Below are 23,460 nucleotides of genomic sequence, written 5' to 3'. Positions count from 1 at the left end.
GCGCTCAGGGGTGCGCAGGTTCTTGAATCGCTTCCTTCCCCTTACGGGCTCTTTCTCATTAACCTCAGCGGATTTATAAGCGTGTTTAAATATCTTAGGGAGGGTTTGCGCACGCTTGCGAGAGGCTGCGTAAAGTCAGGGCTCTGCAAAGGCTTGTCCCTTAAACTGGGGCTTGTGGCCTTGAGCTCGGTCCCTTCTCTGACCGTGGGCTCCTTTGCGAGTCCTCCCACTCTCGACTCCTCTTGCCGGAGATTCCCCATCCCTCTGCAGGCACCCAACGAAGCTGCCGATGATTTTGCACGGGCTGTGCCCGTACCCTGGTCCGGGGCTTGCTGCTGTAGCACTGGTACAGCTTTAATCTTAATTTCCGTGCTTGTCCTTACCAGCTCGCCGCTATAAAATATCCATCCTCTTGCTTTCATTACCTTATTCTCTTCTGCTTCTTCCTTTTCTCTCCTGGAACACCGTCTTAGCCCTCGTCCGCCAAGAAAACCCCTTTATTCCTGCCCGTGTCCCCACCACGGTCTGGCTCCTGCTCGGCTGTCTCAGGAGCTCGTCTCCTTCTCGACGCCGGCACAGGAGGTGGAGGTAAAGCACGAGATCAATTCGAGTTATAATTTATATACAATTAGAGTTAGGAGAGGCGGGAACGGAACAGCAGAGTATTTGCTGGGGTTTGTAGCACAGCTCTCAGGTCCGGGAGCCTCTGGGATGTTTTACACGTGGTTTTGGGTTTGTAGAAGGGATTGATGGTGGCCTTTACCCATCTTGAACTAACAAGTCACCGTACAAGTATATACGGGAGGGGTTTTTTTTCCGTCAGCTCCGATAGTACATCCCAGTTCACTTCCTGCTTTTGCTCTGGGCGTTGGGAATTCTGCAAAATCCAGGATGGCGGGGTTTGTCGGGGGGGCTAGTGAATCCAGGCGGAGTGGCCAGCACGGGCAGGGGCGCAGGCTTACCTAATCCAACCGGGACAGAGGCAAAGCTCTCCAAAAGCGATCCTGCCGCTTCCAGGCTGCAGCAAGTCTTGGAGGCCGTTTGGCTGGATGTTTGTAGCACAATTTTTTTCTTTTTTCTTTTTTCTTTTTTTTTTTTTTTAAACTGGGAAGCTCGGGCAGAGCAGACATGCGCCCGCAGCCGAGGCGCGCGGCGCTGCCAGCTGACCGCAAGCTCAAATGTGAGCGTCGGAGTCCCAGGCGTCGTGCGGGCCGGCACGCACGGCCAGCAGCTGGGCGCTCAAGCTGGTTTGAAAAAAAAAAACAACCACCTTCTAACAGCATTTGTGGCAGTTTAATGTGCTTTTGTTTAAAAAGAAAGAAAAAAAAAAAAAAAAATCCCACCGCTTGATTATTCATCTTGTGTAGTGGCCAATTCTGGGGGTTTTTTTTTTTGTTTTTTTTTGGTTTTTTTTAACGTGTCAGGGATTTTGCTTTCTAAATTCCCAGCAGGTCGTATTTACGGGGTGTGGGAGCTCAGGGCCGAGAGGGGAGAGGGCAAGGCGCGCTGTTGGGAACCCTGAAAACCCTCAATGCAAACACCATTGTTTTTTGGTGGTTTTTTTGGTTACTAAGCTGCCTAGACGCGAAGCTTTTCGTAGAGAAGGGCCTCTTGGATGACCTGGGGAGTAGACGACCTGCTGTGCCGACTCGTCTCGGCAAAACGAAGCTCAAATGGGGAAAAAAATCTTGCTTAACAGGGAGAAAAGAGTGGTTCTGCACAAGCTTAGATGGGCATAGACTGGCGTGAGTCGGGTTAGCCTGGAAATTGGGGAGGGGGGAAAACAAGCTCTGAACCGACAGAGAGAAGCAGATCTGTGTAATTCTGAAAAGGATAAAACATCGTATAGCATCTGCAAGAGCGAGAACCGGAATTGGATGCAAGAAGCCGCTTCCAAGCCTCGCTCCGTGGCTCGGGAAGGCTCTTCCGAGGATATAAATGCGAGCGTTATCTAGCAGAGACGGTGAAAGTGAACCTGCAGAGACTTAAAGGAGATGAGGCAGCGTTGAGCCTCTAGGTTGTAGTGAAGGTGACTGGCTGCCAGCGTCAGCTGAAGGTACCCGATGGGGGCCCGAGAAGAAAAATGTGTGGGATTTAACCTGTAAGCCGGCCAGCGGGTCAGAGGAAGAAGAAGAAACGGGTGACCGCGTCTCCCAGCTTTCGGTTCTGCGGAATCACTGCAGTCCAGGACTCGCGTAGAGCCTTCGCGGCTGCGCTCGGGGTGTCCCGGGATCAGCCGGGGGACATGGGGCTGGTGTTGGCCAGGTGTTGGGGGCAAGGTGTTATCTGAAGCGGGGCCATGGGGCAGGATTTCCTGCGCCGAGCGGCTGGGGGAAGCAGGTCTGAGTTTGAAACCCATGTGCACAGTTGAATACCGACTTGATTTGTGTAAATATACGGTTCATAGAATGGTTTGGGTTGGAAGGGACCTTTAAAAACTATCTAGTCCCACCCCCTGCCCTGGGCAGGGACACCTCCCACCAGCCCAGGTTGCTCCAAGCCCCGTCCAACCTGGCCTTGAACCCCTCCAGGGATGGGGCAGCCACAGCTTCTCTGGGCAACCTGGGCCAGGGGCTCACCCCCCTCACAGCAAACAATTTCTTCCCAATATCTCATCTCAATCTCCCCTCTGTCAGTGCAAAACCCTTCCCCCTCGTCCCACGGCTCCCCTCCCTGCTCCAGAGTCCCTCCCCAGCTTTCCTGGAGCCCCTTGAGGGACTGGAAGGGGCTCCAAGGTCTCCGCGGAGCCTTCTCTTCTCCAGGCTGAACCCCCCCAGCTCTCTCAGCCTGTCCCCACAGCAGAGGGGCTCCAGCCCTCCCAGCATCTCCGGGGCCTCCTCTGGCCCCGCTCCGACCTGGACCTTCTCTGTTAGCCATCTGGAGTCGCCCCACTCTCGAGCTGTAATACTGTTTTATCTTTGCCCAGTTGACCGCTCATGGCGGCTTATGAGTCCGGAAAATTGTGTTCAGAAGTTTGAATTCAAGAGACGGGCTGCTGTCCTGTTTGCAAATGGAAGTTGTCCAACTTTCAGCCCTGGGTTACTGCTGGGCTGGTGGAGCCATGCTACAGTGAGTCATCTGGACCATGGGGCTGGTGGTGGATGGTGCTGATCTTCCCGTCTTCCCCTTTTCTCTCTTTTTAGGTTGGGGACCATAAATTCAGCGCTCACCGGATCGTGCTGGCAGCTTCTATCCCGTACTTCCACGCCATGTTCACCAACGACATGATGGAGTGCAAGCAGGATGAGATTGTCATGCAGGGGATGGATCCCAGGTAACGTCCCACGTCCCAAGGCACGTGAACGAGGGCATCCAGAGGGACCAGAGGTGCTCTGCGGGCCTCGGCGTTGTGCGTGCAAGGCTTGAAAGCCTGTCCTCCATGTGAATGGCACTAGAAAAGGGGTTTCTGTTAGTAGGGTCCCATGCTAGCTTGAATTCAGTGGATTTTCTGCTCTTTCTCCCCCTAGTGCACTTGAGGCTCTGATCAACTTTGCCTACAACGGTCACCTGGCCATAGATCAGCAGAACGTCCAGTCTCTGCTGATGGGGGCAAGTTTCCTTCAGCTGCAGAACATCAAAGATGCTTGCTGCACTTTCCTCAGAGAGAGGTAAGAGGTCGTCTTTCGGCTGTGCTTACTGCTCCTGAACACCAGTGAGGTTCCAGTCGCCTGTGTCTGATTTGGGAGGAAGAGGGATGTCTCCTGCCAGCACCATGAGGAGCTCAGCGTCTCCCGAGACTCACCGTTCACACAATCACAGAATGATGGGGGTCGGAAGGGACCTCTGGAGATCACCCAGTCCAACCCCCTGCCAGAGCAGGGTCACCCACAGCAGGTGGCACAGGAACGCGTCCAGGCGGGGTTGGGATGTCTCCAGAGACGGAGACTCCCCCACCTCTCTGGGCAGCCTGTGCCAGGGCTCTGCCACCCTCACAGGAAAGAAGTTCCTCTTCATGTTGAGGTGGAACCTCCTATGGTCAAGTTTGTGCCCGTTACCTCTTGTCCTGTCGCTGGGCCCCACTGAGAAGAGCCTGGCCCCATCCTCCTGACCCCCACCCTTTCAGTATTTATAAATGTTGATAAGATCCCCCCTCAGCCGTCTTTTTTCCAGACTCTTTTTTTTTTTTTTCCAGACCGTTCTCATTGCCTAGAAAATAACTTCTCCAGCTTATGACGTGCTGCAGGTGGGACACGACGTATGGCCTTGGCCAGCCGTGGGAATTAATACCTAGAGCAAAACAGAGCCAATATTCCCCTTTTTAAGAGTGAGCTGGCGTGGTGCGTGACCGCCTCTGCCGCTAACGAGCCCGTCCTCGCAGTAATTACCCTTCCTGCTCTTGCGTGCGTAAGAGGGGAGAAACAAAAGGGCTCGGCCAAGGAGCTGGACAGGAAGCCGTGGCAGAGCCTTAAATTGATCCCAGGTTTTTTGTTTTGTTTTTTTTTTTTTATTGTTGTTTTGGGGGTTTTTTTGGTTTTGTTTTTCAATTCCCTCGCTGGTGTTTGGCCGCGAGATTGTTCCAGCAGTGTGATTTGGCAACGGAAAAGCTGGGCTATTCTTTGGAAACGTACCACACGCGTCTTCGGATGGTGCCAGCGAGTCGTAACGTGGTTTCATTCCCCCTCCCTTCCCCAGCTTGATTTCTCCGCAGCTGTTCAGCGTATTCCGTGGCGTGGTGTTAAACGTACCTACCAAATAAAGGGAACGTCTCCGCCAGTTATTTTTCTTTCCTGCTAAATAGAGGTATTCTAAAACCGTGGGTTGGGGAGGAAAACGAATGGTTTTCCTCCGCGTTTAAGGTGTCTCGGTTTTCAGTCCCCTGTGCATCCTGAGCTTCTGCAGTTTGTTTAAAATTAGGTTGCGTAAGATCACAGAGTATTCATTTTTCCTGCAAAAAAAAAAAAACCCCGAAACATTTTATTTGAGGTACTGGATATGACAGCGAGCTGGAAAGAGTTGGGTTACATTGATTTTACATTTTAATTTTTTTTGTTTAGTCCCTGCTAGCTTTAGGTATCTATGTCTAGATGAAGCGAGGCGATTTGGTTCGTCGGGTTTAGCTGCCATGGTTCTCCCAAACCTGCCAGGAGCAACCGAGCATCCTAAATTAAGCCCTGTCGCTTGTTGATTAATAACGAGAAAATTGGTGGGCTCTGACCGTCCTGAAGAGCTGGAGCACGCGCGCTGGGCTCTCGTTTTGAAACGGAATTGAGATTTGGGATATTTTTAGGCCCCTGTGCACGGACGGCTCCGTAGGGCTGTAACGGAGCCCTGAGAGCCATCCTGGCGTGACGGTCCCCTGCCGTCGGCGCTGTGGGTTTGCTCTTAGCCCAGGGCAGTAACTGAGGGACAGAAGCGATGTCACATCCTCGCGTGCACCCGGACACCGCTGTCAGCAGCTGAGCCTGGCTTTTGCGGACCATTAGACATCAGAACCCAAGGTATTTTCTCCGTAGAGGCCGTATTTAGTTTAATATCTGATTATTAGAGCCCCAAAACACAACTGTTGGCTCCTGTTGAACAGTGAGATGCCTGTACTGGGCAGGGCTTCTTGTTTGGACGGGAGCGTCCAGGACACACACCTGTTTGCGTAGAGCACACGTCAAATTAGTATCGTCTTCTCCCATTTCTGCGTGCCGTGAAGTGAGCAGCTTTGTGCAGTGGCTGTTTGGCTGTGCCGGAGAGGGGTTCGGATCCGCAGCCGTACTTTTCACCATCTGACCTCCAGTTGCCAAAGCATCTTTGGCGATAAAGCCTCCTTAATCTCGGGAAATGGCTTTGTGAAGCTGTAACAGACGCTGTTCTGCGGTACTTTAAAAGGTGTGAGACGAAAAAAGGAGGCTGATGGTTGGTATTTGCGCAACATGCTTGAATCCAGCTTTGTCCAATAGCGGAGTTAAAAAAAGAAGGCGCTAGATGCGCAGCCCAGGCACCCCGAGATGCGGGAGGGAGGGGTGGCTGTGCAGAGCCCCACGCGTCCCCTCTGCCGACGGCCTGCGGCCTTCACGCAGAGCCAGCCCAGAGGCTCCTCGGCGGGTCTGGGGGGAGATTTTCAAGTTGTAGTTTCCATCCTCTGGCTCTGCTGTGGATTCACCTTCAGATCAAGGCCAGGTTGGACGGGGCTTGGAGCAACCTGGGCTGGTGGGAGGTGTCCCTGCCCAGGGCAGGGGGTGGCACTGGACGGCCTTTCAGGTCCCTTCCAACCCGAACCATTCTATGATCTCTGTGTAGATAACGCTCATCAGTGAGCTGGAACCTGCCGTCGTTGAAGAAGACACAGCTGTGGCTTTCACTGCACCACGTCCCTCCTGAGGCTCGCGTTGCTTCACTGAATCGGTTTGTAATTCCTTCTATCCTTCCATTAACCTGACGTTACTTTTGCTCTCCTTTTTTCTCCCCTTTCCCAGACTTCACCCGAAGAACTGTCTGGGAGTGCGGCAGTTTGCAGAGACGATGATGTGCGCGGTGCTCTACGACGCTGCCAACAGCTTCATTCATCAGCACTTCGTGGAGGTATCCATGTCCGAGGAGTTCCTGGCGCTGCCTTTCGAAGACGTCCTGGAGCTCGTTTCCAGGGATGAGCTCAACGTGAAGTCCGAAGAGCAGGTGCGTACCTGGCGTAGGTCGTGGCAGAGGCGGTTTTTTGCTTGGAGGGTTTCTGGTCGCTTGGGAATGGAACGGGATATGACCCTGTTCCTTGTCTGAACGAAGCTGAGAAGATGCCCTGGCACAGGGGGGGACACTTAGAGGTGCTAGCCAGAGCTGTGATGACTCCCAGAGCCCCACTTCTCCTCCGCGCTGCCGACGTTACCCTGCTCTGAGAGTTGCCTGGTAGAGTTTCTGGGACCAGAGATTTTGCAAAACATTGTTTTGAGGTGTTTTGATTCATCGGCGACAGAGGCGGAGCCTGGTGGCTCTTGAGGACCTTCAGCTGTGCCCCTTAGTCGGTTGCCAGTCCCCGGGAAGAGAGGCGGAGGGTGCGGGCAGTAGCAGGGAGCCCTTCCTCGTAGAGCCCATGTTCAAGTCCGAAGGAGCGCTCTTGAGGTGTAAAGAACTTGCTGCGAGCGCTGCGGAGTTTTGTAACAAATGTTCCTCTGAATTTGCCGTCAAGAGGCTCCTCTAGACTGTCTTGCTCCTAGGAAAAAAAAAAAAAAAAAGCCAAAAAAAAAAAACCCCAGAAAGCAGAGCTGAGCAACCTTAGGGACTTTTCAATGGCCTTGAGAATCCCTCAGTGCTGGGCTGACAGTCCGCAGGAGAAACAGAACCTGTCCTCGAGCCAGGAAATCCGTCCTGCTCTTTCTGAGGAGGTGACAAATGAAAAGCAGACCTACGGCTACCTCCGTGTAGGGTAAGAGAGTGCTTCGTTAGTCAGGCTGGCCGAAACGCCCCTGAAACAAGGAGGGAGGGGAACCTGCTTCACATTCCAGCCATGTTTCTATACCGTACCACAAACTGGTTTCTTGCTGGTTGTTTTTTTTTTTTTACCAAGTGGATCCTTTGTGGAGCAGGTAAGACTCCAAAGAGTCTGTCCCCGGTGACGTTTCCTCGTGCCCTGCCACCTGCCAGCTGCTTCTTCAGAAATGGCAGTATTTTAGTGCAGTTCAGCCTATCTGCTGGTCATAAAGCACCTTGTAGAGTAGAAGTAAATTTGGGGTGGTTTTTTTTTTTTTAAGCTCCCCATGGTTCTGTTGAAGAAGTACTTTCGTGCTGAAAACCTCAGGAACGGGGATGTGAGAGACTCCTGATCTCCACCGTAAAAGGACTTCATAATTTTATTCTGGTCAACGGTACTACCGGAATTTTCTCCGGCACCACGGGTTGCAATAAAAGACCACCCGAAGTGGGTGTAATCTGGTTTAGAGGGCAGCCATCCTGCCGAGGTGCCAACCGTGACCACAGTGACCAGTTCTCCCGCAGCTTCTAGGAGACGGCGGTGGGTTTGTGGTCTCCCCGAGCTGAACCCATGAACAGGGACAAGGCTGCAGTGTGTGATGTTGGCCTTGGAGTGTGACCTCTGGGCAGCGTGACAGCAGGGCTCTGCCTTGGGTGACAGTGGTGGGACTTGGATGTAGTCATCTGGGTGTAAGAGCAAGAGTGTAGAGGGACAACGCGGCTCACGCTTTAACTGTGAGAGTCCCGCGGACCAAGGAGCGCGTGTCTCTGGTTAAATTACTCACCAGGCTCCTTTTGTCATCCGGAGTCATCCAACACAGAGCAGATGAAATGTCCTTTGAAGAGTTCCACCTCTGCAGCATCTGCAAAGGGAGCCTGGAGGGACCAGCTCAGCTCTAGACATCTAACGTGTAGTTATCCAAAGTCAACGGATGAATCCCTCTCATCAAAACTATCTTCTAGTTTTGATAAAGCAGCACCATCCTCTTTTTTCTTCCCCCGTTTGCTGATTTTTGACACTACATAACCGCAGTTTTGCATTCTGTCCCACCTTCTCTAACTAAACGCTCTTCCCATCTCCCTCATCTCCCTGCACACGTTGGTACTAAACGGACCGTCTCGTGGGACAATAGCTCAGTGTTATCGCAGGCTAAGTCAGGGGCAGAGAAAGCAATACCAAATCACAGACTGGTTTGGGTGGGAAGGGACCTTAAAGCCCACCCAGTGCCACCCCCTGCCCTGGGCAGGGACACCTCCCACCAGCCCAGGTTGCTCCAAGCCCCATCAAACCTGCTCTTGAACCCCTCCAGGGATGGGGCAGCCACAGCTTCTCTGGGCAACCTGGGCCAGGGGCTCACCCCCCTCACAGCCAACAATTTCTGCCTCACATCTCATCTCAATCTCCCCTCTGTCAGTGGAAAACCCTTCCCCCTCGTCCCATGGCTCCCCTCCCTGCTCCAGAGTCCCTCCCCAGCTTTCCTGGAGCCCCTTGAGGGACTGGAAGGGGCTCCAAGGTCTCTGCGGAGCCTTCTCTTCTCCAGGCTGAACCCCCCCACCTCTCCCAGCCTATCTTCCAAGCACCATGCGACAGGAGAGCCCACTGGTGCGATGCAGAAAATCACCATTCTGTCCTGAAACGATGTCACCCGAGATCAGGAGAAGATCATTGTCAATATGTGGTTTCTTTTCCATCAGACAACTGGCAGCAGTAGGAACTTGCGGGGAAAAAAAAAACAACCCGTCAACCCCAAAACTCCCAACTTCCCATGCCTCCCGTCCACAGGTGTTTGAAGCTGCGTTAGCCTGGATACGGTATGACCGAGACCAGCGAGAGTCGTTCCTGCCCGAGCTCCTGTCCAAAATCCGCCTACCCCTCTGTCGACCTCAGTTTCTCACTGACCGCGTGCAGCAAGACGACCTGGTCCGTTGCTGCCACAAATGCAGGTGAGGCTTGGACGCGGGGTTAGAAACCCATCCATGGGATGGTGGCCCTTGGTGGGGTGGAGGTAGCGGGAATGTGGTTTAGCTGTCCTGGAGACTGAAATTCTCTCTTTCCTTGGACAGAACACCTCAAATTGCAAGAAAACAAAGCACCCTTCCCAACTTTAACCTGGCAGCAGAGCCACGCTGCCTTCTAGAGTTCCTGGCCACGGGAGGGGGAAAATCAGTTGCTGGCCCAGGTTGCCCAGAGAAGCTGTGGCTGCCCCATCCCTGGAGGGGTTCAAGGCCAGGTTGGACGGGGCTTGGAGCAACCTGGGCTGGTGGGAGGTGTCCCTGCCCAGGGCAGGGGGTTGGAACTTCATGATCTTTAAGGTTCCTTCCAACACAAACCATTCTATGAAATCTTCATCTGACTTAAGACAGTCAGATTTCATCATATCAACTGAACTCTTTAACTGTTTGGCTTTGATTCCAGGGATCTAGTTGATGAGGCAAAAGACTATCACCTCATGCCAGAGCGCCGGCCGCACCTCCCAGCGTTCAAGACCCGTCCTCGGTGCTGTACCTCCATCGCGGGATTGATTTACGCTGTTGGAGGACTTAACTCAGCAGGTACCTTGCATACCCGCTCCCCGCAGTGGGGAGAGCGGCGTGGTTTGCTGGGTAGGACGAGGGGATCATGAACTTCCCTCATGTGAAGCAGTTTCTCCTCCTGTGTGTAGCACTTTGACCCTTCCACTGAAATGGTCAAGGTGACTGTGCCCATAGTTTAACATCTTCCAGCGAGAAACTTTGTCTAGGAGAGGTTTATTCAGGACGGTATTCTTGCATATCTTAAAGAATCGGCATTTTGAGGATGGTGTCCTTGCCTGTAGCAGCAAGCAGAACTTGGAGGTATCCAAGTGATGTTGGTGGGGTTGTGGGATCACACATGCAGACACAACGCGCTGGCATGAGCCCAGGCATAGTGTCAGAAAGGGGACAAGAAAGTGTTCATGAAGATATCTGCTGGAGCTTCAACCAGCCTGGTTACCCCAGGAGGTAGGGTCTGATTAGCGGGTGAGTGCTGGGCACTGGTTCATCGGACTCAGCACAAAATAGACACGGAGCTGTTGGAGCAGGGCCAGTGGAGGCCCTGGAGATGCTGGGAGGGCTGGAGCCCCTCTGCTGTGGGGACAGGCTGAGAGAGCTGGGGGGGTTCAGCCTGGAGAAGAGAAGGCTCCAGGGAGACCTTGGAGCCCCTTCCAGTCCCTCAAGGGGCTCCAGGAAAGCTGGGGAGGGACTCTGGAGCAGGGAGTGGAGCCATGGGACAAGGGGGAAGGGTTCTACACTGGAAGAGGGGAGATTTAGGTGAGATATTGGGAAGAAATTGTTGGCTGTGAGGGGGGTGAGCCCCTGGCCCAGGTTGCCCCGAGAAGCTGTGGCTGCCCCATCCCTGGAGGGGTTCAAGGCCAGGTTGGACGGGGCTTGGAGCAACGTGGTGTGGTGGGAGGTGTCCCTGCCCAGGGCAGGGGGTGGCACTGGGTGGGCTTTAAGGTCCCATCCAACCCGAACCATCCTGTGATTCGTACCCCAGTCACACACAACACGGCCGGTTTATCCTATGGAGGAGCTGGGTTCCCAGGAAGCAGCGACGCCAACAGATGTGACACTGCAGGTCTCTGCTGCCCCTTTGAGGTTATAAGAGGCCCCACTCCCACAGCCTAGGACTTGCCGAGTCTCACGGTACCGAGCGGGGGCGAGCTTTGAAACGCTCTACAATCCTTTTATTTGCAGTTTATATGAGTTTTTCAGAGCGGGCGTTCATTGCAGGCGAGTAGAAACGTGGCTGGGAAATGCCTCTGACTTGACTTTGTGGGATCAGGGAGGCTGGAATAGGACTTGTGAGAGCCCAGAATAGGATATAGGAGAGCCCAGAGGTTTTCCCAGAGAAGAGCAGGCAAAATCCTTGTATCAGCCCCATCTTTGGGATCAGAGCAGCCACCGCTTATCCCTCGTGTGCCTCTGCTATGGGCCAAGCTTGCTAAATCAGTGTTTTATCGGGTCTCCCTCTTTTAATTTGAGTAGCGAATTTTTATGCAGGTGACTCGCTGAACGTGGTGGAAGTCTTTGACCCCATTGCCAATCACTGGGAGAAGTGCCAGCCGATGACGACGGCCCGGAGCCGAGTCGGGGTAGCAGTGGTGAACGGATTGCTCTACGCCATCGGCGGCTACGACGGCCAGCTGAGGCTGAGCACCGTGGAGGTTTACAACCCGGAGATGGATTCCTGGTCCAAAGTGGAAAGTATGAACAGCAAGCGAAGGTACGCGCAGCTCGCTTACGAGGAAGGTGACCTTTGGAGAAGGAGGGCGGAGGGGGGGAAATGAGGTTGTAGGAAGGCTGGAGATGGTGGGTGGTGGTGGATGCCCACTGAGGAATCCATGTGTGGGGAAGGAGCGAAAGAAGGAGGAGTGGAGCGGTACGGAAGCAGGTGGGATTTGCTTGGCCACCTTTGGGGCAGGGAAATCATGCCGAGTCCGGGCACCGCGTGCTGGTAAGGGGAAAACCGTCAGCAGCTCGGCAAAGGAGACACTGGCCCAGGTTGCCCAAGGTGGCTGCCCCATCCCTGGAGGGGTTCAAGGCCAAGTTGGACGGGGCTTGGAGCAACCTGGGCTGGTGGGAGGTGTCCCTGCCCGGGGCAGCGGGGTGGAACTAGATGATCTTTAAGGTTCTTTCCAACCCGAACCATTCTATGATCTGTGCATCACAGCGTTGATTTACAAGGAAAGCCGTTAAGACCTCGGTAATTAAAAAGCAACTGAGCAGTGTGGGCTTTAAGCTACAGAGATTTCGGTTTTGGTAGTGTCAGGGGGTGAAATCAAACTAAAAGAAAGTGATAAAGTTCTGCTGGTGAGTCCCAAAGGAGGTGGCCAGAGCCCCGTTGCTTCACGTTGTGATACTGGGTGGTAGGTAAAGCCCTGGTGAGCCCCACGTAGGACACTCCTGTGCTGCCGGGAGTCAGATAAACCCGTTTTACCATCTCTGGCCAGCGCTGGCATCTTCTCTCCCTCCCGGAAAGCCTAAGAGAATCGCAGCTGGGAAGGAGAGGAGTATTTTTATTGTCCAGGGAGAGGAGTTTCCAGCTAAGCAGAAGGTGTTTGTGCTCGATGAACAGAGCTGCACGGTTCCCAACCATTCTGGGGACCTCTTAGCGGTTGGGTTTGGGAACATAGTTTGAAAACCCACCTATTAAGTTGCGGGATCGTCCCGTCCTCCCCGCCGCAACACGGTACCTGCTTCCGTGTTTAAACGTCTTCCTGGCATCCAGGCTTTCTGCTGTGGTTTTCTTTGCGCTCGCGGCCGGTCACTAAAAATTGTTAAATTGTTCACTTTTCTGCGAGCTTTGCAGCACTACTTTACCGTACTGCTTTGTTTGGCTTGTTTTGGGGGGGGGGTTTTTGTGGTCTGAGACGTTGATCGCTTGGGAAGAGCACGCTGCGAGCGGCTGAGTACGTGAAATCTTGGGCACGAGGCTCAGATTTTTAGCAGAAAAGCTCAGTTTTTTCATAGCAGTGAGGTTCCTGGGATCTGTTCCCACGGTTGCTCTTCCACGATTGGGTCGTTCCGCCTCGAAGCCGAGCGGAAGAAGCGTTGGATGCTCTCGTGCGGAGGAAAATGTCGGTTATTGTACAAAGCGCTTGGCTCCGGCTGTAGTGCTGGGGTTTTATCGCTGAGGATCGCGTAGCCGAGCTTTTATGAGAAGCTTTGATGGCCACGTTTTCTTGTCTATTTGACAGCCTTTGGGAGCCAAATATGTGATTTGCAAGGTGTAACGAGAGGCTCAGGCGCCTTGGTTTAACGAGCTTTACGTTTGACAGCAATTAGCGCATCTCCGGAGGCCGTGCAGCGATGTCCCTCGCCAGAGTTATCTCCCACCGGCAGCAGCGGGGAGGTCCTTCCTGGGAAGCCGGAATCGCTGGGATTTTGACCCGTTATTTGGGTCAAAGTTTCTCCGCGTGTTTCGAATTTAGCTCCTTCGATCAGGAAAACGGGGCGCGCTCATGCTGCGAGCCGCTTTCACGGAGAGCTCAGATGGGATTGAGCTGGTTGAGCAGCCCGGAGGGCGAAGCCAGAGGAGGAGGAGGATGAACCTCCTTGGGGTGTGGAGCAGCCTGGAGGGCGAAGCCAGAGGAGGAGGAGGATGAACCTCCTTGGGGTGTGGAGCAGCCTGGAGGGCGAAGCCAGAGGAGGAGGAGGATGAACCTCCTTGGGGTGTGGAGCAGCCTGGAGGGCGAAGCCAGAGGAAGAGGAGGATGAACCTCCGCGGGGTGAAGGAGGCTATGGCAGGCAGCGGGCAAGGCGGGCTGCGCAGATTTGCCGTGCTATGGACGGTGTGGTGGACATCTCACACCTACCTCCATCTCACGGGGAGCGGGGGTCTTTCTCTCCCTTGCAGCGCCATGGGAACGGTGGTCCTGGATGGCCAGATCTACGTCTGCGGCGGATACGATGGAAACTCATCCCTCAACTCCGTGGAGTCCTATTCTCCGGAAACAAACAAGTAAGAGCTCGTCGCGTCCTACAGCTTATCCATCTGTTTGCTGCTGGAGTAGTGCCGTGGCTCTGCCGGGAGTCCGCGCTGTAAAAGGAACACGGTGAATGAGGTGGAAAACCTTTTATATCCTGACAGCGGAGCAGCATCCCTCCTTGCAAGAGTTTACCTGGATGCAAGCAGGGGGGCCGAAAAACCATGGTTTAAATAAAATAGGTGGTGAAAGGAGAATTACTGGAACAAAGTCCTAGAAAATCTAATAAAATAGAGTTGAAATCATGGGTGGGCTGCGTGTGCGCCTGCAGGACCTTTGCTAACCTCTCCCTTCTCCCGGCAAGGTGGACAGTGGTGACCCCCATGAGCTCCAACCGCAGCGCCGCCGGAGTCACCGTCTTCGAGGGCCGGATCTACGTGTCGGGAGGACACGACGGCCTCCAGATCTTCAACAGCGTAAGTCTGCGGCGGGGCGGGTTCCTGCAAGAAATGAGAATCGTGGCATCGTCGAGGTTGGAAGGGACCTTTCAGATCATGGAGTCCAACCGTTAACCCAGCCCTGCCGAGCCCACCACTACCCCAGCGTCCCTCAGCGCCACGTCTGCCTGGCTTCTAAATACCTCCAGGGGTGGCGACTCCACCGCTGCCCTGGGCAGCCTGTTCCGACGCTCCACCACCTTTTCAGCGTAAAAATTTTTCCTAATATCCAGTAAATATTCACCTGCTGCAGGTAGCCGAAAGGTCAGGCTGGGGCAGGGAAGGCTCCGTTCCCCTTTCCCAGCGTGCCCAAAGTGCCCCAGGTGTTTGCACCACCAAATCCCGTCATTTCCAGAGCCCTTTTAGGAAGAAATGAGCCAGCCAGGTGTCCCACTGGGAACCGCACTGGAAGCGCCGCTCTTGTTCCCAGCGCCAAAAGGCCTGAGCTAGCGTATTCTGTTGTCTCCCCGCTCCCTTCGCTTTTTAAAATCAATTTATCGTTGCGTCCCTTTGAGCTCGGAAGTATCCCAGGCGCCAGACCTCTGCTTTCTGGGCCTGTTTGATGGTTTCCGCGTCGGATCGTCGTTGAAACAAGTTTCACAGCAGGGGGAGTTGGTGCTACGAGGCTGCCTGCCCTCTCCCACCCGCTCCGCGTTTCAGTTCTCGAAAGGAAAAAAAAAAAAAAAAAACCACAAAAAAAGACTCGGGAGCGAGAACGGAGGGAGCCCTATCTGAGTTGGGTCTGTCGCTGCTGCCCCGCTCTCCGGAATTTGTCGTAAAGGGTTTTGTTGGGAGCAGCAATAACCGTTTCTGCCTCGCTCAGCAGAGCAGGGGCAAGCCGTTGTCTGCAGCCTGAGGAACCTCGGAGCCGAGAGCTACGAATCTGCTTGTCCGAGCACATTCCTGAGCGTGTGAAGAGTTTGGAGCGGTGCGGGAGCCCTTGCCGCCAGGCTCCGTCTAACGGTCTCTCTAGAAACGCAGGGGGTGCAAAACGGTGGTTGGTTGAGGGGTTTTTTTTTCCCCCCTGAGGCTGGGGGGAGGAGGGGGGAAATTTGTATTCTACAAATACACAGGGAGGAGGTTGTCGGTCGTTCCTGAACGCGGCGGGTTTCTGCGCAGAGGGAGGACGGAGACCCTCCCCTCGGTCACGGGGTTGCGGGATGGGAGCTTCAGCTGCGTCAGGAGCGATGGTCATCCAACGTGAGGAACTGGGAAGTTTGAAGCGTTACAGCTGAAATCTGCTGCCTGGGGAGAGCGGGGAGGCTCGCTGCGGGTTAGGGGACGCTCAGGGGACCGGGGCGGGGGGATTCTGCCCCTCTGCTCCGCTCTGGGGAGACCCCCCTGCAGTGCTGCCTCCAGCTCCGGGGCCTCAGCACAGGAGAGACACGGAGCTGTTGGAGCGGGGCCAGAGGAGGCCCCGGAGCTGCTGGGAGGGCTGGAGCCCCTCTGCTGTGGGGACAGGCTGAGAGAGCTGGGGGGGTTCAGCCTGGAGAAGAGAAGGCTCCAGGGAGACCTTGGAGCCCCTTCCAGTCCCTCAAGGGTCTCCAGGAAAGCTGGGGAGGGACTCTGGATGAGGGAGGGGAGCCATGGGACGAGGGGGAAGGGTTTTCCACTGACAGAGGGGAGATTGAGATGAGATGTGAGGCAGAAATTGTTTGCTGTGAGGGGGGTGAGCCCCTGGCCCAGGTTGCCCAGAGAAGCTGTGGCTGCCCCATCCCTGGAGGGGCTCAAGGGCAGGTTGGACGGGGCTTGGAGCAACGTGGTGTGGTGGGAGGTGTCCCTGCCCAGGGCAGGGGGTGGCACTGGATGGGCTTTAAGGTCTGATGGTCTTTAAGGTCAGCTGGAGAGCAGCTCTGTGGAGAAAGACCTGGGAGTGCTGGTGGACAACAGAATGCCCACGAGACAGCAATGTGTCCTTGTGGCCAAAAAGGCCAATGGCATCATGGGGGGGCATCAAGAAGAGTGTGGCCAGCAGGTGGAGGGAGGTCATCCTCCCGCTCTGCTCTGCCCTGGTGAGGCCGCATCTGGAGCACTGTGTCCAGTTCTGGGCTCCCCGGTTCCAGAGGGACAGGGAACTGCTGGAGAGGGGACAGCAAAGGGCTACCGAGATGCTGAGGGGATGGAACATCTCTCTTGTGAAGAAAGGCTGAAGGATTTGGGTCTCTTCAGTCTGGAAAAAAGATGACTGAGGGGGGATCTTACCAATGTTTATAAATACTGAAAGGGGGGGTGTCAGGAGGATGGGGCCAGGCTCTTCTCAGTGGTGCCCAGTGACAGGACAAGAGGTAACGGGCACAAACTTGACCATAGGAAGTTCCACCTCAACATGAGGAGGAACTTCTTTCCTGTGAGGGTGGCAGAGCCCTGGCACAGGCTGCCCAGAGAGGTGGGGGAGTCTCCATCTCTGGAGACATCCCAACCCCGCCTGGACGTGTTCCTGTGCCACCTGCTGTGGGTGACCCTGCTCTGGCAGGGGGTTGGACTAGATGATCTCCAGAGGTCCCTTCCAAACCCAACCATTCTGTGATTGTGTGATCCAGGGTGTTAGAAAAGCTTAAGAACGATACGGGGTATGACTGTATTTGCGTGTTGGAAGAGTCTGTGTGGGTCCGTGGGGTGTTGGTGGTCCTGGAGAAGGTCCCCTGATGCCGCGTGTTCTCTGTGACCGCAGGTGGAGTACTACAACCATCACACGGCTACCTGGCACCCGGTGGCCAGCATGCTCAACAAGCGCTGCCGCCACGGAGCCGCCTCCCTGGGCAGCAAGATGTTCGTCTGCGGAGGTTACGACGGCTCGGGCTTCCTCAGCATCGCCGAAGTCTACAGCTCCATGGCGGATCAGTGGTACCTCATCGTCCCCATGAACACCCGCAGGAGCCGCGTCTCCCTGGTTGCAAACTGTGGCCGTCTCTACGCCGTGGGGGGTTACGACGGACAGTCCAACCTCAGCTCGGTCGAAATGTACGACCCGGAGACAAACCGTTGGACGTTCATGGCCCCCATGGTGTGCCACGAGGGAGGGGTTGGCGTGGGCTGCATCCCCCTCCTGACCATCTGAGAAGAAAGTGGGTTGGTTTGTTGGTGGTTTTTTGGTTTTTTGGGTTTTTTTTTTGGGGGGGGGGGGGTTGGGGGGGGTGTCATTTTCTCAACGACAATCCGAGGAGAGCTTCAGAGCTGCGATAGCCGCAGAGTTGCGTTTCCAGGTGCTCAAGTGTCATTCGCAAACCCACCCACCCGCAAAAAAAAAACTTGACAAAACACCCCCCCACCCTTGGCTTTTTTGGGTTGGGTTTGGTTTTTTGGGCGTTTTTTGGGGGCTTTTTTTTGGGGGGGGGGGGGCAAGGGCTGAGGCTCCCGAAAGATCAAACGTGTTGAAAATACGGCGCCTCCACGTGCTGGTGCGAGCAAGGACCTGCCCCCTGTGTCCCCCCCCGCCCCGGCCCCGGGCCGCCCCGTAGCCTGTGCCGGGAGCTGTGGCTGAGCCCATCCTTCCTCTCGCCGTCGGTTTTTCCGAACGGCCCTTTGGGAAGGGCCGTTGTAGGCTCCGTTGCAACAGAAAAACGGCCGCTTGAATGACTTTGGAAATACGTTCCCCGCCTTCTGTCGGCAGCGAAGCGACCCCAGGACCCCGCGGGTTCCGTCAGCGGCGACGTTCGGGCGGCGCGGTGGGCACGAACGCGTCTCGCCCGGTTTATCGATACGGAAAAATACGAACCGACGTCCCTTCCCGGCCCCCCTGCCCTCTCCCCCGTCCAGGTTTCGCGTTGGAAGGTTGCTTCTTACCCAAGCCGTCACCGGTTTCTGGGAGCGGAGCTGGGCTTTCCTCAGCCCGATGGGGGAAACTTCTCCGCAAGAGCCGCAGGACGGAGAAAAGGAGGAAGGGGAAAATGGGGCGGTTAAACCATCGCGTGGTTTTTTGGCGAGCTGGGAAGGAGGAGGGAGAGAAAGGCTGGAGCGTAAATGACACTAAAGCAACAGTCGGAGGGTTTCAAAACGGGGACGGAGGCCAAGGGGTTCATTGTAAAGACGTCCCTTTAAATTAAAAGATTTGATATATTTTTCAAAGTCGACGTCGAAGAGGCGGCTGGGGCGGAGCTGGGGCTAAGAAATAGGTGTCGGATTTGCCGACCCGGGCTGGGACGGTGTCGGGGAGAGGGATGGACGCCCCAGCGGGGGCCAGGGGGAGGGGGGGGGCAGCTTCGGGCAGCGCCGGGAGAGCGATGCCGCGGCGCGGGGGACGCAGGGGTGAGCGTCTCCCCAAAGGACCCGGCGGGGGGTTGGGGGGGGGGGGGGGGTGTGTGGAAAAAACCCGCCCGTTGGATCCCACGCCTTTTGGTGTTTCCTGGTTTGCTGCCCTGGGAAAAATCCGGGGCGGGGGGGCGGGTTTTGTGCCCCAAAAAAAAAAAACCCAAATGTTGCGTGAGCGGAGCGAAGCGGCTCCTTCCGTCGCATGGATGCGAACCTCCATCCCTCCGGGACTCTCTCCCACCCCCTTCCAAAGCCATACCTCTTTGTGGGGGGGGGGGGGGGGGGCAGGCAGGGACAAAGTGACACTAATCCCTTGTCCTGCCCCATCCCCGGTGTTCCGGGGGTGGGGGGTGCTCAGAACCTGCCCCTCCTGGCCCCCACCTCCCACCGAGCCGGGGGGAGCTGGATGCTCACCCTGATCCCTAAATCCAGCCCTTTCCCTCCCCCCCCCCCACCTCCATGCTTGTTCATCCCTGATTCCCAGCATCGCTCGGGATTTTAACTTTGGGTGTATATGTGGATGTCGATATATTCAGGTACTATGTATATTTTAGGTATATATATATATATATATAAAAATATATATATATAATGAGTGTATCTGGCTATAAATGTGATTTGTCGGGATATAGCTGTATTTCTTCCGTCTACATCTTCCGTGTACATCCCCCCCCCCCCCCCAGCCCCGACACACACCGGAGGGGGAATTCGGTTGGGCTTTCCGTGCTGCTGAAGACTTGAAAAAGGAAGGAAAAAACCAACCAACCAAAAAAAAAAACCAAAAAAAAAACCCCCCCAAACAAACAAAAAACCCCAGCCATGAACACTGGAATCCAAACGAAGTTGCTTTTGGGGCGGGGGAATTGCGGGAATAACTTGAGCTGGAGTTACGGAGTGGAGGTGGGGGGGTGGTCTCTGCAGCCCTGGGAGGGAAGGATCGGGCCGTGGGTTTTCCGTCTCTCTGCTTGATTTTTCCCCCCCCACCCCCGGGACCGAGCGCCGTGGTCCCGCGGCCTCATATCTCGCACCTCGTAGCGTCTCCTCTTCTCCGGGACGCGTCCCCTCCGATGGTCGCCCTGGGCAGAGAAGGCTTTGAGGAGCCCATGGTGTGTCCCTTCTCCCTCCCGGTGCTCCCAGCCGGGATTTCGTGGCCGTTAAGAACGTAAATTATTGGATCAAATACTCTTCCTTCATCCCCAGACCTGCTAAAGCCGGGGCCGGTGGTGACCCACAGGCTCCCGAGCTGGTGCTGGTGGCCCTGGGGGGACGCGGATGTTCCCAAACCGCCCTGCTCGAGCTCCCTGGGTTCATTCCCTGGGGATTTCTTTGCTTTTCCTTCGGGGATGAAGCAAAGGAAAAGGGGAGGGCGGCTGCAGCACCTCCGTCCTCGGCTCCCGACTGCTGCTGTCCGTAAAGGGACAGAAAAAATACTGAACTGGGGGAGAAACGAGCCCCCTTCACCCGAGGAACGTCGACTGGGAGAGCGGGATCCGCTCGGCGCGATCCGCGGTAAATCCCGTGTCCTCCGATTCAAGGAAAAAAAAAAACCCAAATTTTGCAAAATGCGTTAAAAATCCACGTAAAACCGACCCCTTTCTGTGTCCGCAAACCAGCCTGCCCTCCTCGCCCCGGGGCTTTCGCTGCTTCTCCCCCCTCGTGTCCGTCCCCCCCCCCAGCCAAAAAGGGCACTTTTACTGTCACTTTTAACCTTTTTTTCTATTAAAATCGAGAAAAATTCATCCCCTGGGCGGATGGCGTGGCGTCCTCGAGCGAGGCGGGGAGGGTTTCCAGGCGTGAGGGTGCGATCCCCGTCTGGGCAGGGGGCGTTCGGCCGAATCGGAGCGAGAGGGATTTTAAAAAATACCCCGAAAATGGGAAATAAAGAGGGAGAGGGGAAGGGGGCTCCCGGATTTTCTCTCCGTGGGAGTTGGGAGGATGCTCTCTCCCTTCCCGGCTGGGGAGGGGCGGGATGTCGAGCCTGGCTGGATGGATCCTGGAGCGGGGCTGGGGGGGGGGGTGCACCGCCAAACTGGAAGCGGACCAAGGGAAGGGGCCGGGAAAAGGGGGATCGACCCTTCCTGAGCCTCCGCCATCGCCGGCGTCCCCGGCACGACGCCAAGGAAAACACCGGCAACCCGATCCCTTCCCCGCCGTGTTTATCCTGGAGGAGAAGCCGGCGGAGTTTGGGGGCGCTCCCCCCCGCCGCCCCGAGCCGAGCCCCAATCCCGTTTCCCAACCCCCGATCCCATTTCCCAACCCCGGATCCCGTTCCCTTTCCATGGCGTTGGTGCTGGGAGCCGTCCTGCTGGCGGCGGGCGCTGCCGGCCCCCCGGGGCTGCCGGCTCCCCGCGACCTGGCCCGTTCCGTGCTGGAGACCCACGGGCAGGACCTACGGCTGCTCAAGCTGCTGGGAGTCACCAGGACGGTAGGAACGGGGTTGGGACCGCGGGATGGGGGGACGGGGACATTTGGGTCCCATCCCCCTCACCGGGAAGCCGCCCGCGGCTCCGTCTTTTTCTCCTGGGCAGACTTTCGACTGGGGCACCCATTTCAGCATCAACTTCACCGCCCGGCAGCCCGCCTGCCCCAAAAATCCCCCCGAGCGCCGCGGCGCCGGCTGCCGAGCCCGGCCGGGCAGGGTAAGAGTGGGTCCGTGTCGTGTGTGTGTCCTCCCCCCCCCCAAAAAAAAAAAAACAGGGGGGACAGAAAAATGTCCCCAAGGGGCTGAGGGCCACCACGTCCCCCAGGTCCAGCGGTGCACGGCCCAGGTCTCCGTCTTCGCCTTCCTGCCCGACGTGCCGCTGTCGATGGTGGAGTGCGGCCAGGAGCCGGTGAGGGGTCCGGGTCCCCCCCCCAGTCCTTGGGGTGGGAGGCGGGGGGGGTGACAGCAGTGGGGACATCCCCCACGCACACTTTGGGGATGGTTTTTGGGGGAAGCCCAGCCTTATTTCTTCCTCCGCCCCCCAACCCCAGCAGCCCGACGGCAGCACCCAGCCCCGCGGCCCCGGAGCCCCGCCAGCCTTCGGCGCCAACCCGCGTCACCCATCGTCATCCTCCTCCTCCTCATCATCATCACGGCCACCCCCGCGTCCTCGCCCTCCCCCCGCCGAGGGGACATCGCGTGGTCCCCTGTCCCCCGTGCGGCTGGAATAAAGATCTTTCGGGGGTCGTGCGTGTGCGTGTGTGGGGGGTGGTGGAGGTTGGGGGGCACCCCCGGCGTTGGGCAACGGGGATGGGGCAAGCGGGACTGGACAAACCCGGGGGGCGCCAGCCCCACATGGGACACGTGTCCCATGTCACCTCGGTCCCTGAGGGCCCCTGCGCCCACCCCCCCCCAGGAGTGGGGAACGGTCCCCAAAGTCCCCCCAATCCCCCCCACGCCCAACCAAGGGGCTCCCAGGGCTGGGGACACCCCGGGGAGTGGGGCCGTGTCCCCGCGGGGGACCAGCCGTGCCACCACCCGCACTCAGGACACGCTGAGCACACCTCACCCCGTGTGTCCCCCCCCCAAAATAACTGCCACTCTGTGGGTTGGGGCCAGGCATTTCCGGAGTGGGGGGAGCTGAGCTCCCAGGGTGGGGGTTCCCCAACTTCCCTGGGGTGGGGGTTGGATAAAAGGGGACGCGGGTGGGTGGCCCCGGGGACAAGGATGCTGAGCCGCTGGGTGCTGGTGCTGGCCGTGCTGGGGGGGGCCTGCGCCCTCCCTGCCCCGGCCCCCCTCGCCTACACCCAGGCGCTGACTCAGGCCGTCGACTCCTACAACCAGCGCCCCGAGGTGCAGAACGCCTTCAGGCTGCTCAGCGCTGACCCCGAGCCCGCCCCGGTGAGTGCCACCGCCTGGGGACACCGGTGGGTCCCCCGCGGGGACATCGCGGTGACCCCCCGGAACCGATTGACGGTGGTGGCGGGTGGTGGCGGGAGATGTGGGGCTGCGGGGTGGGATGCTCTCCCCACATCGGGTCCAGGCACCCGGCGACGGGTGGCATCTCTCCCTGGCGGGTGCCACCACACTGTCCCCCTCCCTGTCCTTGTCCCCGCAGGACATCCAGCTCAAGTCCCTGCAGCGCCTCAACTTCACCATCATGGAGACGCAATGCCCCGGGCACTCGGATGCCCGCTCCGACGCCTGCGAGTTCAAGGACGACGGGGTGAGAGCCAGGAGTGGGGTGGGGGGCTCATAGCGGGGGGGGGGTGACACCCCCACACACACACACACACACCCACCCCTCCCGTGGGGTCCCCAGCCCGGGGGACGGTCCCGGCGGGGTGTCCCCACGCTCAGCGCCCCGCTCTCCGCAGGTCATCAAGGACTGTTGGGCGCCCGTGCCCCAGGCTGGCGGCCGCCCCGCGCTCGACGTCACCTGCGTGGATTCCCAAGCGGACGTGAGTTGGGGGGTGGAGGGGGGGGGGTAGGGGGGGGTGTCCCCATCGTCCCCCCGCCCCCCAACCCTGTTGACACCTTTTCTCCCCGCAGCCCGTCCGCGTCAAGCGCTTCTGGCCGCTCCTGAAGATGGCATTCCGGACGGTGAGGACCGGCATCCGCCTCTTCAACAGCTTCAGGAGGGGATGAGACACCCCCCCCCGCCCCCCCCTCCCCTCGAGGGGCCACCATCTCCATGACACCCCCCCCCCTCCCCTTGACACCCCCCTCCCCAAATAAAGCTGCTTCTTCCCGGCTCCACTGCGGCTGTGCCTTTTCCTGCTGGGGACAGGGGACGTGGGGGGGGGAACGGGATGATGGGGGTGGTGCTGATGGCGGAGGGTGCCGGGGTTGGGGGGGGGGGGGAAGGGAAATGGGGTCACCCCCCCCTCCCCCAAAATGGGCATCACCGGTTCCTCGGGGCCATGTCCCGGCACCAGGCTCGTGCGGGGGCCTC

At 57.2% G+C, this 23,460-nt stretch overlaps 2 protein-coding genes across 5 annotated transcripts in view; both read left to right on the top strand.

Annotated features, from left to right (window-relative positions):
* Window positions 1–19,851, top strand: part of KLHL18 (kelch like family member 18) — a 33,240-nt gene extending 13,389 nt beyond the window's left edge. The window contains exons 2-10 of one of the 2 annotated variants that reach the window (XM_074573861.1): window positions 3,144–3,274; window positions 3,468–3,608; window positions 6,405–6,603; window positions 9,173–9,333; window positions 9,806–9,942; window positions 11,398–11,635; window positions 13,769–13,873; window positions 14,203–14,314; window positions 17,007–19,851. In XM_074573861.1, coding sequence (XP_074429962.1) covers window positions 3,144–3,274; window positions 3,468–3,608; window positions 6,405–6,603; window positions 9,173–9,333; window positions 9,806–9,942; window positions 11,398–11,635; window positions 13,769–13,873; window positions 14,203–14,314; window positions 17,007–17,393 — 1,611 coding nt within the window. In that variant the 3' untranslated portion in view covers window positions 17,394–19,851. The remainder of the gene's footprint in view (window positions 1–3,143; window positions 3,275–3,467; window positions 3,609–6,404; window positions 6,604–9,172; window positions 9,334–9,805; window positions 9,943–11,397; window positions 11,636–13,768; window positions 13,874–14,202; window positions 14,315–17,006) is intronic. The other variant, XM_074573862.1, reaches the window with a different exon arrangement.
* A 787-nt stretch (window positions 19,852–20,638) lies between these two features.
* On the top strand, window positions 20,639–23,250 carry LOC141738209 (cathelicidin-3-like). Of its 3 annotated transcripts, none has more exons than XM_074573402.1 (7): window positions 20,639–21,008; window positions 21,112–21,222; window positions 21,331–21,414; window positions 21,557–22,406; window positions 22,624–22,731; window positions 22,883–22,966; window positions 23,058–23,250. In XM_074573402.1, exons 4-7 carry the CDS (start codon window positions 21,816–21,818, stop codon window positions 23,151–23,153), a joined length of 879 nt encoding a protein of 292 aa, XP_074429503.1. In that variant the 5' UTR covers window positions 20,639–21,008; window positions 21,112–21,222; window positions 21,331–21,414; window positions 21,557–21,815; the 3' UTR covers window positions 23,154–23,250. The 3 variants fall into 3 exon arrangements, with proteins under 3 accessions (XP_074429503.1, XP_074429502.1, XP_074429501.1); XM_074573401.1 differs by having other exon boundaries at window positions 21,079–21,222; window positions 21,560–22,406; XM_074573400.1 differs by having other exon boundaries at window positions 21,079–21,222.
* Window positions 23,251–23,460: the final 210 nt, after the last annotated feature.

The sequence above is a fragment of the Larus michahellis genome, chromosome 2 (genome assembly GCF_964199755.1).
Source record: "Larus michahellis chromosome 2, bLarMic1.1, whole genome shotgun sequence".
Taxonomy (NCBI): domain Eukaryota; kingdom Metazoa; phylum Chordata; class Aves; order Charadriiformes; family Laridae; genus Larus; species Larus michahellis.
Note: the sequence above shows the minus strand (reverse complement) of the source record. Positions and strands in the feature narration are given on the sequence as shown.